The 15,487-nt window shown below is 39.2% G+C and overlaps 1 protein-coding gene across 1 annotated transcript; it reads right to left on the bottom strand.

Moving 5' to 3' along the window:
• Positions 1-10,647: 10,647 nt before the first annotated feature.
• On the bottom strand, positions 10,648-11,739 carry LOC139940412 (histamine H2 receptor-like). Its single transcript, XM_071936646.1, has one exon. The coding sequence runs from the start codon at positions 11,737-11,739 to the stop codon at positions 10,648-10,650; it is 1,092 nt and encodes a 363-aa protein (XP_071792747.1).
• Between the last annotated feature and the right edge of the window lie 3,748 nt (positions 11,740-15,487).

The raw sequence follows: 15,487 nt of genomic DNA, 5'->3' as shown, positions 1-15,487 counted from the left end.
CAAGCCTTTGAGTAACCAATGAAGTGAATACGGTACTATGTTGCGCTTTCTTCTGTGATCTGAAATAAATTCATGTCAATATGAAAAATGAGGTATTTGTTACATGAAGTTTATAGTAAAGAAAACACTGATCTGGCCTCCTTACTACTTTTGTTGTGCCTGGGCCTGAGTAAGGCTAAGTGTTTTCAAAATTTATCTTAATTTCAGATATTTCAGAAAAAAAGAGAGAAAAAACAATAGGCCTAATTAATAATAAACAACAAACATATGAAATAAAAGCATAATAACACTAACAGTAGATTCTAAAGATTTGAACATTTTGTCCAACAGATAATTATTAAATCTGCTTTTTTTTTGCTTAAATTAAAAACAAAACAAGTCACAACAACCGACATGCAACTGCTTACACAGCCGGCAGCCAGTCACACACACAACGTCCCTCTCTTTCTGAACAACCTACCCCTGTGCAAAAATGGTCCGTTCCACAAACTTTTGAGCGTTGTCAAGCTTGCTGTGTGTGTGTTTTAAGCGTGCCCTGAAACCATAATTTCTAGCAATTTTTAACGAAAGAAATACACAAAATTACAAACCTCTATATCAAAAACTTCTGTTGGCCGCCACTTCACTGTATTCCTCTGCCGTCGAATTCCTTTTAATTCAGGTAAACTGTTCAAGTTTCGATAAAAACCCGGATAGTATTTAGACCGAATTTTGCGAGTGCTTCGCGGCATGTACGCCATTGGAGAGAAGCGCGGTTTCGAGCACTCATAAACTTGCCACTGACACACACTGGGTTTCTGCCCTCGCGCGCTTATCAGAAGTCACGCTGCACGCGCACCGTGCGAAATTGAGAAGCGACTTAGTAAAGTTGAATACTGACGGTCAATGTGAGACTCGGCGTGTGCAAACAATTTGTAATGTACGGGGATCACCTCGGGAGTCATAGTTTTAACCATAGCACTCGACGCAGTCAATATTTGTATAATATTGCACGGCTAATATCACTACCATGCGTCTTGTGTGTTCTATGTTACGCACCAAGTTTGCTTGAAGATAAATACGTTATCACACGCGCGCTCGTGGAATACGGAAAATATAGCGCGTCTGCGTCCCATATCCAACTCGGCCTTCGGCCTCGTTGGATATGGGACGCAGAAGCGCTATATTTTTCCGTATTCCACTCGCGCTTGTGTGATAACTTATATTATCATAACTCAATTTTTATTTAAGTTAGCCTATATCATAAAAAGTAAAATCGGTCAGCTCTCGTAGACCCCATCCCAAAATACAACAACAATTAGATTTTATGAGAGTGTAAAGCGCTAAACACTTTTGGTTGTCTTGTGTCATTTTAGCAGAGTTCTTGTTTTTTTTGCGCCAGGACTGTTATCATTGACAGACATGGCGCCCTAGAAGTTTGCAATATTATTTGCTATTAAATTTGCTATTACCAATTTGCAATATTTGAAATGTAAAATTGTGGCTCTATAGCGTTCTCAAGCCTCCAATTTAATTTCAATTTGTGTTTTTTTTTGTATCATGTAAAATTGTTGTAAACGAGGACAGTTTTTAAATAAACCATCCTATCTGACTATTCTATATAATATTCTATTATTTTGTATCGCGTTGAGTGCATTTTTCAATTCATCGACTGAAAAGTGTTAAGGCCTTGACTTTTTTTCTGAGCAGCTGCTGGCGGTACCCCAAATTCCCCAGACAAAAGATGACGTATTTTTATCTAAAGAGCTGTGAAAAGAAATATCATGGGCTATTTCTCCATCTTCAAGCCTCATTTGTTACATTGATTGAAGATCAGTTTTTCTTTCACGATGTCCACGCTCGCCGGATGTCCTGTGATCGAGGGCAGTGGTCCATGGTATTACCAATCAATTAAAGGCATTGAAACACGTTTGGTAATTGTGAAAGACCAGCATTCCTTTTATAAAGAAAAAATATCAAGTTTTTATGAAAAGGTGCGTTGGAAATGCCATTGCATTTGACGCCCTTCAAAATGAACATAAAACACCGAGCGACGCGTCACAATTCAAACATGGATCTGTGAACTTTGATTGTGGAGATTTTGTTCAGTCAGTTCTGCTTGGTTTGCACGATTTTCAAGGGACGGCTTTGCCTTTCATCTTTTGACTGGCGAAAAATTCCTTTGTTGATACTGGACCTCTTTGTACTGTTGACTTCCACCGACGTCATGTTTCAAATTACATTTTGAAGGAGTAGTCACATGGACACCTTTGGTAATTGTCAAAGACCAGTCTTCTCATCACGTGGTGTATCCCAACACATGCACAAAATAACAAACCCGTGAAAATTTGGGCTCAATTGTGGTCATCGCAATTGCAAGAGAATAAAGAAAGAAAACACCATTGTTGCATATTATACTTTGTATGCTTTCAGATGCATAATGAAAAGGCTTGATCTGAAGTATTTTATTATTTGAGGGAGGAATTTACCTCTTTCAAAAAACACCCTACTTCAGAGGGAGCCGTTTCTCACAATGATTTATACTATCAACAGCTCTCCAATAGCCCTTTTGAGGTATGGAGTACACTGTTTGGTTTAGGTGTTTACAGACAGATTTACCAAAACCCAGTAAGTGTCCAATGAATGTGTTCACCATATCTCAAAATGGCTTATTGCTCGTTACCGAGTAAGTTTTTTTGCCAACAATTATTTTTCGTAATTACCAGTATAGTGTCCAATGCATTTAAACAAGGGTCGGTATTATTTTTCCTTTATAAATGCAATCATTTAACGCAGCATGACACTGTAATGAGACGTGGTTCCGTGTGGTAGTGTGGCTGCTTCATCAGTCAATGTGATGGTCTGTTGGTGGCAGTACTGACAAACCTACAAATTGATATAGCCGAACCATGATAGGTCGCACGTGAATGCAATTTGTTCGGTCAAAAAAACCGTAATATATTTTTAAATAATTCATGGTGAGCGTTAAAGCTCACGAGCTACCGTGGTTAAAATAAATCACTGTAGCTTAGAAGCCTTGGGAAACCTGTATCAAGCTTTTTGAACAAGAACAAACAGGTAAAACTTCCACTGGTCAGTGTTTCGTTTATTTTTTAATATGCACTACAAATCCTACCACAAAGCATTTCGTTCTGGTACAAAATGTTATAATTTTTTAATGAAACAAGGATACCTCATGGTGAGAGCTCACGAGCTACAGTGACAAGCCTAATGGAACCCGTATCAAGGGTGCTTGCTACTTGAACCAACACTCAGGTAAACACCTTTTCCACTGTATTTGTTTTGTTTTGTATCGTGCACTACCAACCCTACACGAGACCTACAGCTAAATGTCCCATCCGAAGGACAAACTATGGTTAAGAATCTTGTTGAAGGATTCAGAACATAAGTGCCACGGCCGGGACTTGAACCCACACGCTGCTGATCGGAAACATTGAGTCCGGTGCTCATCCATTACCGCTCGGCCATGGTATGGCACATTTTCCAATCCTAGGTTCTGACCAATCCTTGAACACACTCCATCAAGTTTGATTAACATTTATTAGTAGACCTTATGCATTGACGTCATCCAGGCGCCATCTTAGAGGTAAAACGGTGACGAAACGATCGAAAAGCACAGATTTGTACGCGCAGCGCACATGATTGACCAATGAACAACCTCCGTTTGACCTCTGGGTTTGGGCGCCCTACTAAAATGACGTCATGTGCATAAGGTTCGATTGTTGCAACCGAAATAAGCAATACATTTTTTTCAAAGGTAGATCGACGACCTATGACGGTACTTGAGATGGATTATTTTCACGGGAGAATTGGGGCGCCTCTATTGATAAATTCAGTTCGTTATTCACTCATTTCGAACTCCTTGAAAATGGAACATAATATTTCATGCCTTTATTCACATGTTGAAGCCACTGGACACCATTGGTAATTACTCAAAATAATTGTTATAGCGTATTTTGTACTTGGTAACGAGCAATTGAGAGCTGTTGGTAGTATAAAACATTGTGGGAAACGGCTCCCTCTGAAGAAACGTAGTTTTTGAGAAAGAGGTAGTTTCTCACTCCATGAATAATAAAACACTTCAGCTGAAGTCTTTTATTTTGCATCTGAAAGCACACAAATTTGTGCAACAAGGGTGTTTCTCCCTTTTCTTTCATAATTCTCTAGCATCTTCGATGAGCCCATTTTTTCACAGGTTTATTCATTTATGCATAATATGTTGGGATACACCATGGATACACCAAGTGAGAATACTGCCCTGGGGGCCAATTTCACAAAGATCTAAGATTGATCGTTACTGCAAATCAATCGTAGTTGCTTAGTAAAACGTGATGTCACAATACAAATCACTATGGTGAAACTGAAAATTTGTCTTGCGATGAATTTTATTGCTTTGTGAAATCGGCCCCTGGCCTTTGACAATTACCAAACGTTTCCAGTGCCTTTAATGACGTGGCATCTCGTGTATACTCTTTTAGAGTGAAATTAGAAACATGCGTCAATGGATGTCAATAGTACATTAGGTCCAGCATTCACAAAAGGAATTTCTCGCCAAAATCATCAAATCAAGCAGAACTGACTAAACAAAATCTCCACACCCAAAGTGCACACATTCATGTTTGAATTGTGAAGTCGCTAGTTTTTATGATGTTAATTTTAAAGGGCGTCACAAATGCAATGGCGTTTCCCACCTTTTTAAAGAATAGGTCAGAACTTGTCGATTTCCCCCTCTTTCATAAGGACTTACACTCTAGTGAAAAGTAAAATGCATCCAAACTAAATTTAAATGGAATGTAGGCCTAGGCTATACCTTCGGTATTTGAATCATTCGATTATTTAAAGGCAGTCGACACTCTTGGTAATTACTCAAAATAATTATTGGCATCAAAAACCTTACTTGGTAACGAGTAAGAGGTTCATGGAATAAAACATTGTGAGAAACGGCTCTCTCTGAAGTGACGTAGTTTTCGAGAAAGTAGTAATTTTCCACGAATTTGATTTCGAGACCTCAGATTTAGAATTTGAGGTCACGAAATCAAGCATCGGAAAGCATACAACGTCGTGTGACAAGGGTGTTTTTTCGACGACCAATTGAGCCCAAATTTTCACAGGTTCGTTATTTTGTGAGATACACCAAGAGAGAAGACTGGTCTTTGACAATTACCAATAGTGTCCACTGCCTTTAATTTATTACTTATTTATTTTATTTCATGATCTTTCTACAGGATACAAACAGCACAACGGCTGTTTTACATTATGTCCTAAGGAAAACATATCTTAGAAATATACTACATAAACCAACCTGTGAAATTATAAAGGTAGTAGAGTTTTTGAGGTATATCGCCGTATACTCGGAACGGTTTGTGTCCACGCAGGGAGATTATTCCGCTGGAGTAAAACAATGAACGTTCCTGTCAGTAACATTTCTCCGATTCAAATATTTGGGGGATAATTTGTCGTTATGTTTTTATTTTTATTTTTATCTTTATTTTTATTTTTACATAACCACATTTATACTTCAAAGTGAAATGTTTCTCAACATACTTGATAGTTGATACTATCGAACAAACCTGATGTAGGCTTCTAACCAAAAGTTTGTATTGCCATTAATTTTAAGAGTGATTGCCAAACGTATAAAAAGACTGGGATGAGCTTCCTCCACACCTCATCGAGCTGCCCACCTTGGAGCAGTTCAAGGAGGCCATCAGATGCGAGTAAGCATCAAGTCCTGTTTTTACTTGCACACAAACCGTCCACCGTCGGCAGCCACACCCCTTGTCCAGATGCTGAATAGGCTTTGTCAAGTAGCTGAATAGATGTCGATAGATAGATGTAGATGTATATACCTTCCATTTTTCCAGTAATGTATATAAACTTTATTTTTGTTCCCAACTTACATAAGGAATTACAATCTACTGAGAAATAAAGTCCATCACAAAACTGAATTTAACCTCTAGATTATTTTGTTTATTCCCTCGGGAAAAGGTCAAATAATTTTGCTTTTATAAAGTCTCTCTCCTTTAAGTTCCATTTCAACTTTATTACAACAGTCAGCACAAAATCACGACACTCTTCGCTTGATATTACAAACTGCTATTGCCCCGTGGTGTTTCTCTGTCCACGCTGACATGCCCGACAACTAAGTTCCGATGACGCCTTTAAAATTGAACTCAATCACAAAGAAGAAGGAAATTGAAAACATCGACTTTTGTTACTCAGTAATGAAGATGTCAAAAACATCTTTGTTAGAGGGGACCTTTTCCAGACTTCTTGCTCATTGAAAAAAAGGGTTCCAAACGTCAGATGAGTTTTGTAGTGTGCTGAATCGTTTCAAGCAAAATCCCATTACTATGTCCGGTTTAATCAGACGGTCCACTCAAGATGGCTGGCGACAAAAGTTCGCCGTCGAAAACTCTGTATTAAACCATTCATGTACGCTTATTAATGTTTGAGGGGGAACATCATTATAATAGGCCATAAGTAAGAAAGGTAATTTGCGAAATTGGCGATGGATATTGTATGATGATGCTTTGTCTACTCACTGATGGAAAGTTATACTTATAAAGCTTAATTGAAAGGGACAGTCACTTCATGTTGTTGCCCTATTCCCGCTCGTACTGATTTTCATAGATTATGGATAGATTATGGAAATTTGCCTCCAGACCCCGGGAAGCAAACCAACAGACTAGTAACAAATTCCTAAACTGTCTTTGTGTCGAAGTCAAAGCTGACATAACTCTTGCCATAAATTATTTTTTTCTTTGCGCTTCATATCTTTATTTAATTGGTTCAAATTGGGTGATTTGTTTTGCTTTTGGTGATTTATTTTTTTGTCAGACCCCCTTTTAAAAAAAAAAAATCTATCTAATTGCTTTCGTTGTTTTATATGCTTGTGTATAAGACACCTTGAGGCTCTATCCCGGGGCACTATGAAAGCAATACTTTTAATTAGCCAAATATTATTCAGTTTTATCCCGCCATTTCCCGCAAAAAAAAAACCCAATAAAAACGACCCCTGCATAGTCATGCAATAATTTGTTTAACAACAACTGCTGATCCAATTGGAATATTCATTCATTTTCATTTTGAGGCTTCCAAATTGGTTGATAGCTTAAATTAATTTGAAATTGTTCAGGTGCTCTTCCCACAGCCATGCCAAATCGACATCCATTTTAGCAGAAAAGGCGCAAAAAAGAGCTTATTGTGAAACGCTGCTTCGAATTTAAAAAGAATTGTTTAACTGGAAAGGCCATGTTTTGTTTTAATCGTATATGACACAGAGGAACAATTATTGGCCAAACAATACTAAAGTGGGGTCGAACGACCATTTTTAGGGTTTTTCAATGAACATATATAGAGCAACGTGAACATATGGCGTGAACATATATAGAGCAACGCGACGATTAAATCAGTCGCATAATTCACTGGAAATGAGCGGGGAACTCAGCATTTTCATTTCATTTCAAGACATTTATTTCCATCCCAAACAGATACTCAGAAATATCAATTGCAAAGAACAGTTATAAAGTAGTGGGGAGAATGATGCAGTACATACATAGTGGACGTATTACAGGACAAGTATAATTAAATGGGCCTATAAAACTTTGGTTTGGTACAGTTCGGTTGTTTAAAGACAGTGGACACTATTGGTAATTACTCAAAATAATTATTAACACAAAACCTTTCTTGGTAACGAGTAATGGGGAGAGGTTGATAGTATAAAACATTGTGAGAAACGGCTCCCTCTGAAGTAATCTAGTTTGCGAGAAAGAAGTAGTTTTCCACGAATTTGATTTTGAGACCTCAGATTTAGAATTTGAGGTCTCAAAATCAAGCATCTGAAAGGTCACAACTTCGTGTGACAAGAGCGTTTGTCTTTCATTATTATCTTGCAACTTCAACGACAGATTGAGCTCAAATCTTTACAGGTTTGTTATTTTATGCATGTGTTGAGATACACCGACTGTGACGGCTATAGTCTTTGACAATTACCAAAAGGGTCAAGTGTCTTTAAATATCAAATCCTACATTAGTGATCGCTTTTTTTATATTTTTTATTCTTAAATATAGCTGAAAACTTAGAGCGAAAATTATATCCAAACAGGAAGAATAGGAAACAAAATCTGAGTTATTTTTGGTAATAAAAACTTATATATATCCTTTTAAACAACCAAGTACTTCAAAGTGAAATGTTTCTCAAAATTCTTTCTAGAAAGCCGCCGTTTTTGCTTCTAACCAAAAGTGATGATTGCCATTATTTTAAAAAACAAATACCTTCCCTTTAACTCTTTCCAATCTTAAGGCGCCTTTATAGTGATACCTGATACACAACACAGCCGTAGTAAGTTATCAAAAACTGTCAGATTTTCCCGAAAACCCATCATACTTTCTCCAACTAGCTTTTTAAAGGCACTGGGCGCTCTCTCAAAACTCACTTGTATCATATGTAACTTTTTGTATATAGTTCCACTGGTTTTGCTCTTTTCAGCGCTTAGATCTTGATGTAAAAGCGTTTTATAAATATTTAGTTTTATGTATATGTATGTATGTATGTCACAAGCCGTCCTAAACGCGCAGCAACAATAAATTTTATGGGCTGTTTGCCTACCCAAAGTGACGACAGAAAAACTCACACGGTAGAATTATAAGTACAATTAAATGTGTGGTAATTGTGTGGTAATTGTCAAAGACCTGTGAGTATTCTCACGTATCCCAACATGTATAAAATAACAAACCTGTGATCATTTGGGCTGGTTGTCAAAGATACCAGTTAGGGCACAATGTGAAAAAAAATACCCACCCTTGTTGCAAAAATGAATGTGTGTGCTTTCAGATGCATAATAGAGGACTTTAGCTGAAGAGTTTATTATTTGAGTGAGAAACTATAACTCTTTCTTAACTGCGTTACTCCAGAGAGAGCCTTTTCTTATATCAACAACGTTACCAAGTAGGTTTGTATGCTAACAATTGTTTTGAGCATTTCTACCTCCATGTTTTGAGTAATTCCCAATAGTGCCCAGTGCTTTTAGCTCCTTCCAATCTAAAGGCCCAATCAGTGATACCTGATACACAACAAAGCTGTGTAAATGCCATCAAACACTGTCATGTTTTCCAGAACACCCATCATAAGTTCTCGCCCGCTAGCTTTTGTAAATGGGAGTTTGTGCATGTGCACCTGTTATTTCAAACAACCGAAGTCAGAAATTAAAGGCAGTGGACACTATTGGTTATGGTCAAAGACCAGTCTTTTCACTTGGTGTATCTCAACATAGGTTAAAAATAACAAATCTGTGAAAATTTGAGCTCAATTGGTCGTCGAAGTTGCGAGAGAATAATGAAATAAACAAAACACCCTTGTCACACGAAGTTGTGTGCGTTTAGATGGTTGATTTCGAGACCTCAAATTCTAAATCTGAGGTCTCGAAATCAAACTAGTGGAAAATTACTTCTTTATCGAAAACTACGTTACTTCGGAGGGAGCCGTTTTTACAATGTTTTATACCATCAACCTCTCCCCATTACTCGTCACCAAGTAAGGTTTTATGCTAATAATCATTTTGAGTAATTACCAAAATGTGTCCACTGCTTTTAAAACGATTCTGAGCTATTTTTGTTTTGAGCATTGAATGGAAACATCTCTCGTGGTAATTGTATAAGTTTAGAAAACGAATAAAACGACCCCCCCTTTTTTTTTTTGCTGTTTGGGTAAACTCAGGCTCGGGTTTACAGCAGTTACAAAACTTACTATTAACTCTGCACAATAAAACCCCCAAATTACATGAAGAGAACTACAAAGTTAGTGTTTAATCAATTCCAATCATAGGAACTCGGGAAAACTCACACAAGTGGATACTTTATAAACACCAAGCTGGCAACAGAAAATCTCTCCTACAAACATTAGCGTCCTTGATTATCAATTGCACAAAATGTATACATTTTGATTCAGTAACTTGACGATAATACTTATTCTGGTCAACTTATAATTAACTCTGCACATTAAAAAAACACCAAAAATACAAAAAGAGAACTACAAAGTTAGTGTTTAACTTTTTCACAACACTTGAAATAATCAATTTAAGCAGTTTTCTGGTTGTTGTTTGGGTGGCATATTCCTCAGTAATGTTCGCAAAATTGATGATACATGATAAACATTTGTTACTTTTTTTGCCGTGAAGGCCGTCCGTAAGTTGGCAAAGTTTGTGGATGTGACGTAGCAAAAGTAGGGCATACAGCGTGCTCACCGTTCATAATGGTGACAAGAACCCAGAATTATTAAAAGATGTTAAATTTGCATCGGGGATAAAACAAATATCAGAGTATTTTACTCGGGTGGGATTTGAACCCACGACCCTTGCAATTATAGAGTAGTGTCTTACCAACTAGACTACCGAGGTTGCCCGGTAGCTAGAGTCAGTTCGAATCCTATTATTATATTATTTATCCTCTATGTAATCACATATCTAAATTAAAGGAGCAGTTCGAATTTACAAATCGGAATATTTTCTCCGCAAGTTAGTTTGGTTTACTGAAATAGGTATTTGGCAGAGCACAGAGAATATACAAAGAGGCAATGATTGTTAAATTAAATCTGAGTGAAAATAGATGTGTGATAACTTTAATAAAATTTGAGATTAAAATAAACTCCTGTCAAAAGGCTGTCTGCTGTGTCTCATGCACAACACGTCGTACTTCGTGACCACAGTGAACAGTCGTCGACATTATCTCATGCTCATGGGACTGCGTCGGGGATCCGTAGGGGGCGTTGTACATAGCGTGTTTCCGCCCAAGACACACCCAAAAGCCCATACGGAAGTCCTTATAACACATAGCGTAGATGAAAGGGTTCACGCACATATTCACTAGCGCCATCACGACTGACGACCGGAAGAGCACCCCGCCCATGTTGACGTCACCACCCATATTAACATAAAAATACATGAGCTCATTAGGTCCCCAGCAAATGAGATAGGTTAAAGACACTAGGAATGTGGTAATGATGACGTTACGGGAAGCCTGTTGAACCAGGCGTTTTCTGGTCTGACTGCTGGCGAGATCCAAGTCGGCCCTTCTCGAGGCTTTATGCAGTTTGTAAATAATGCGGGAGTAAACAAACGTCATCACGCAGAGTGGGATGACGTAATGGTCAATTAAAGACACGAACCCGACGGCACGGTTGAGTGCGACGGATGGCCATTTCGCCGAGCAGGTGCCGTTGGTCACGTGATTAGTAAGGCCCCACCCTAACTCGTGGATTGGACCTATGACCCACGGTAGAACACATAGAACTCGAGCTTTGCGTAAAGTGAATTTGGAACGATAGTAAAACGGATGGAACACAGCGATGTACCGTTCGATCGTTAGGTACACAAGGTTACACGTTGAACTCGCTCCCAGGGCCCATATGGCATACTCTGATATCCACAGTTTACATAGTAAACTAGCGGCTATTTTGTCGGTGGGGATGCTTATCTTGGGACCAAGGTTGATGGTTAAGAAGACCAAGCTCATAGCAAGGTCTATTGCTGATTGGTTACACACGATAGAGCTGGTAACGTTCCGCATGAACGATGGCGACCGCGTGTAAACTAGTATAACGACAGTGTTACCAATCACACCCACTGATCCTATGATTCCATACACGACCAGTAAAAGAACTGTTGTTCCATCGGACGAAACGTCGGATGTTGATGAAGTGTTTTGTTGAGTCCCATCCAAAGTCAGGTTTGTAAAGTTATCCATGACTGCCGTTTTTCAATTCAACGTAGTCCCTTTATTCTGAAAGCAGAGTTTCATCATCCTTCCATATCACGAATTACGTAGTCCCGTTGTGAATAAAGCAGAGTTTATATCATCCTTATCACAAAATACGCGGGGGCCTGCACACTTGCTGCCAATCAGTAGAAATCACCAGTTCAGTCCACTTTCCCGTCGGTTTTAATTTCAGCAGCACAAATCTTTCCTCGCAATCAGTGCGACGAGTGCTGAAATATAAAAGATGAAATTTTCCAGTTCACTGACAAGGCGGATCAGATGCTCTATATTGATTCAGTGACGCGATTCCTTCATAACAGCATGGTTCCTCCTTTCAATTTTGACGCAAAAACTTGTTTTTTAAAGTGCAGAGAGCAAGAAAAACATCCCGCCAAAAGGAGGCTTTGCATCCCGTCTTATTTGTATTCAGCGTTGCTGGGAGAGCACGGTCTCCTCCTGTCTCGTCTTAGGCGTGTAATAATTTCGCGAGACTTCAACACCTTGATGAGGTCTGACCATGCCAATTGTATGGTATCGATATACGAGAAACGAATACTCGCGAGACTATGTACTAATCATTTGTTCACTACATTGGTTCCAGGTGGTAATAATTATGCACGCAGACTCTTATTCAAGTGACACTTAATACCTGGTCCTCATCAGCAGAGCTGTTTTTGAAGGAGGTCACAAATTATTATCTTACGGGTATTGCATAAAACGAGATTGTGACATGAGCGTATGCGCCAAAACACTAACAGCGCAACTGTTTTCTGAACAACAGATTCATAAATCCTGCAACATCTGCTGGTTGAAGAAAAAAAAGACTTGCTGGTAAAAAATCTTTAGCCGCTCTATTCTTAAGAAGATGGATGACTGTATAAGATGACGGGGTCACCACTTGTTGTTTACTCTCACTCCTTTCCTCCTAAAGGACCGGTGATGATGATGGTCTTGCTTGAACCCGCGGGATTCAACCGACTACCATCAGCATCATCCCCCGCGGGGGAAAAAGCTGAACAGTCTAGAAAATGCGCTAATGACTTTTTCTAATCTCCCACACCGTTTTCACAGTGCAATCTGTCCATAGAACTCTTCAGAGTAAGACTAGCAAACACTAGGTATCCAAGGCTTTTGACTCGCATTAAAAGTCCCACTTCATTTGCTTCTTGGCTAAGTGGGGAAGTTCATCTAATTCCCAGACGGGATTCTTGAGTTGCGAGAGTGCTGTCACAGGAATATCCAGCCGAGTGCAAAACAACGCAAACGCCAATCTCATTGGAGACGCGAAAACAAAACCACGGAGAAGCTTAACAATATTCACATCTGACTAGAACTAGGTCAATCAATTCCTGAATCTCATTGTTGAAATAAGTTTTGTAGATTCAACTCTCGAAGAACAAATCTCTCTGCAAAATGTCACAACCGAAGAACTCAACAATACTGCCTAATTCAAACTGATGTAAAGCCATTAAAGCGTCACTGAGGTCGAGTCCCAACCAACTGCGTGGGTTAAGACTAAAGAGATCACTTACACGATTAAAGAGGCTGGCAGCGTAAAAGAACAGAATCCTCCATCATCCAGGAATGATGTAAGTGATGGTTTATAAAAGTAGACTGACATTTGGTGCCGTCAAAGTATACAAAAATATTAATTCCACGGCAAGAGCAATAATAATCCGCAAGACTGATGTCCAATATCCGGTGTATTATTTCACCTAGTTCATCAAGTGAAGTTGCTATCTACGGCTGGCGTGCACATCACCGTGTATTGTAATGGCACATGCGCTTATGTCTGGTATCTCCAGCACGCGCCTTCAACGTCTCACTGTACTATGATTGCAATGCACACGGTCAAACACGATCAGGTGTTGACGCCCATTGAAGTGGTGAACACGTTCCCGTGACTCCTTTATGGTAAATTTAGAAGTATAGTTGGTGCAGATAAAGAAAAGGAGTTGATGATTCCTGAATGCAATAAAAACAAACATAGTAAAAACATAGTTTGGATCGCTGATTGTCAGAAAGGGAACATAACAACCCTTTTGCATAATGGTATCGTCTTGGGAATCACTCTTTGTATGCACACTCTTTTGATCTTTCCCTATCCCCCATTATGGGGAAGGGGGTTAGGAGAGGAGTGAGCTGTGGTTCAATGATCAAGCCCAACAGGACCAGGAATCTGACCCGGATCCGGGTTCCGTTGGGCCTGGCCCGCTTGGGGGTAAAAACGATTCGGATTTTTAAGAAGAAAACCGGGTCAACATTTTATTTGTAACCAGGTTTCGTGACAGCCTGACCCCTGAATGGTTCAAGAGTATTTGAGATATTGGTCAAGTCTGACAGAGTAAGGACATGGTCTGACCAGGCAGTTTTTACTTCGCATACTATTACTTTCCTTCGATGGTTTGATAACTGCCGGCTGCTCAGCAAACCCTTTACTCAAAATTGCACTTGGCTTAAAAGCCACGTATAATCTCAAAGTTAAGGGTAATATCACATTGATTTTTTGCAGCCTCGCTTGAGGGTGAATTCAATCGTCTAGACTCTGGTGCACCAAGGAAACGTTTCAGGAAAATGAATACCATACCATATTGCCTAGTACAGTGACATTCGCATCGTGTTTTAGCGCACTTAACAATGTTAACCATGTTGTGGATGTAGGTCATCCATGTTCATCTTGTTTCTCATGCTGTGCGCCAATTATTCTTCTGCCACCTGTATTTGCCTTGCAATTATTGAATAAATAAATAACAGGACTTCAAAGACGTCTGCTGAGAAGAATTGGTAATTCATGGGTTGCTAAATTGAAATGCGTATGGCATAATGTTTGGAAACCAAAACTGGAATTGTATTACTGTTCCAAAAAGCTTTTGGTGTTTGATATGGGCATTGTAATACCCCCCTACCAATTATTCCGGTGCCACCTAGGCTGTGTTTGAATAAATAAACAACAAGACTTCGAAGACGTCTACTGAGAAGAATTGGTAATTCATGGGCTGTTAAACTGAAAAATGCGTATGGTATATTATGTTTGGAAACCGTGCAAACTTGATGCTGTATGATACTGTTTCAAAAACCTTTGGTGCTCGTTTCTGTGGCATATTCCGTACCACCTCCTCCTATTGTGTCGTTCGTTGTGCTCTGCATATCTCCGGAATTCGTCAGCATTTTTTTAGGGGGTACTTCTGCTCTCATATTCGGTACCTTCTGGGACCAAGGAAAAAAAAAAAAGGGAAAATAAAACGACTCCATAGGGAAATTCTAAAGACTGGCCGGGTGCTACACATGATATTTTGTGTACAAAGTCTATGAGAAATTATTCAGTACAGGGACAATGGAAAGAACAAAAGATGTCTTCACATGGATGCATATTTGAGAACGCACAAGGGAAAATAGGGTGTGTTAAAATGTGGAAACAACTGGGGCACCTGGTTATAGATATCGGGCATTGTATATCTCAAAAACGAAAGTGGGAAATAATGACAACCAAAATTGACAAAATTTACAATGTGTAAAAGATCCCATAAGGGCACGCCCGTATAAGCTCACCTCCCTCCCATCCGAATCCCCTCAAGCTGAGCATTGTTTATCTGCCGTGATCACATGGCCGAGCAAACCCAAGGGCGGGTAGGGGAAACTGCCCCCTCAATAATTCGGGCAAAACTATAAAAGAGAAAATGATAGGGCACAGTATTGATAAGAAAGACAAATCAGCAGAGATAGCAAAGACAACCTC

This window comes from Asterias amurensis, chromosome 8 (genome assembly GCF_032118995.1).
Source record: "Asterias amurensis chromosome 8, ASM3211899v1".
Lineage (NCBI taxonomy): Eukaryota > Metazoa > Echinodermata > Asteroidea > Forcipulatida > Asteriidae > Asterias > Asterias amurensis.
This window is presented reverse-complemented; position numbering and strand designations above follow the sequence as displayed.

What these genes read in the sequence shown, in the direction of transcription:
- LOC139940412 (XM_071936646.1), bottom strand. Translation starts at nt 11,739, where the DNA reads ATGGATAACTTTACAAACCTGACTTTGGATGGGACTCAACAAAACACT.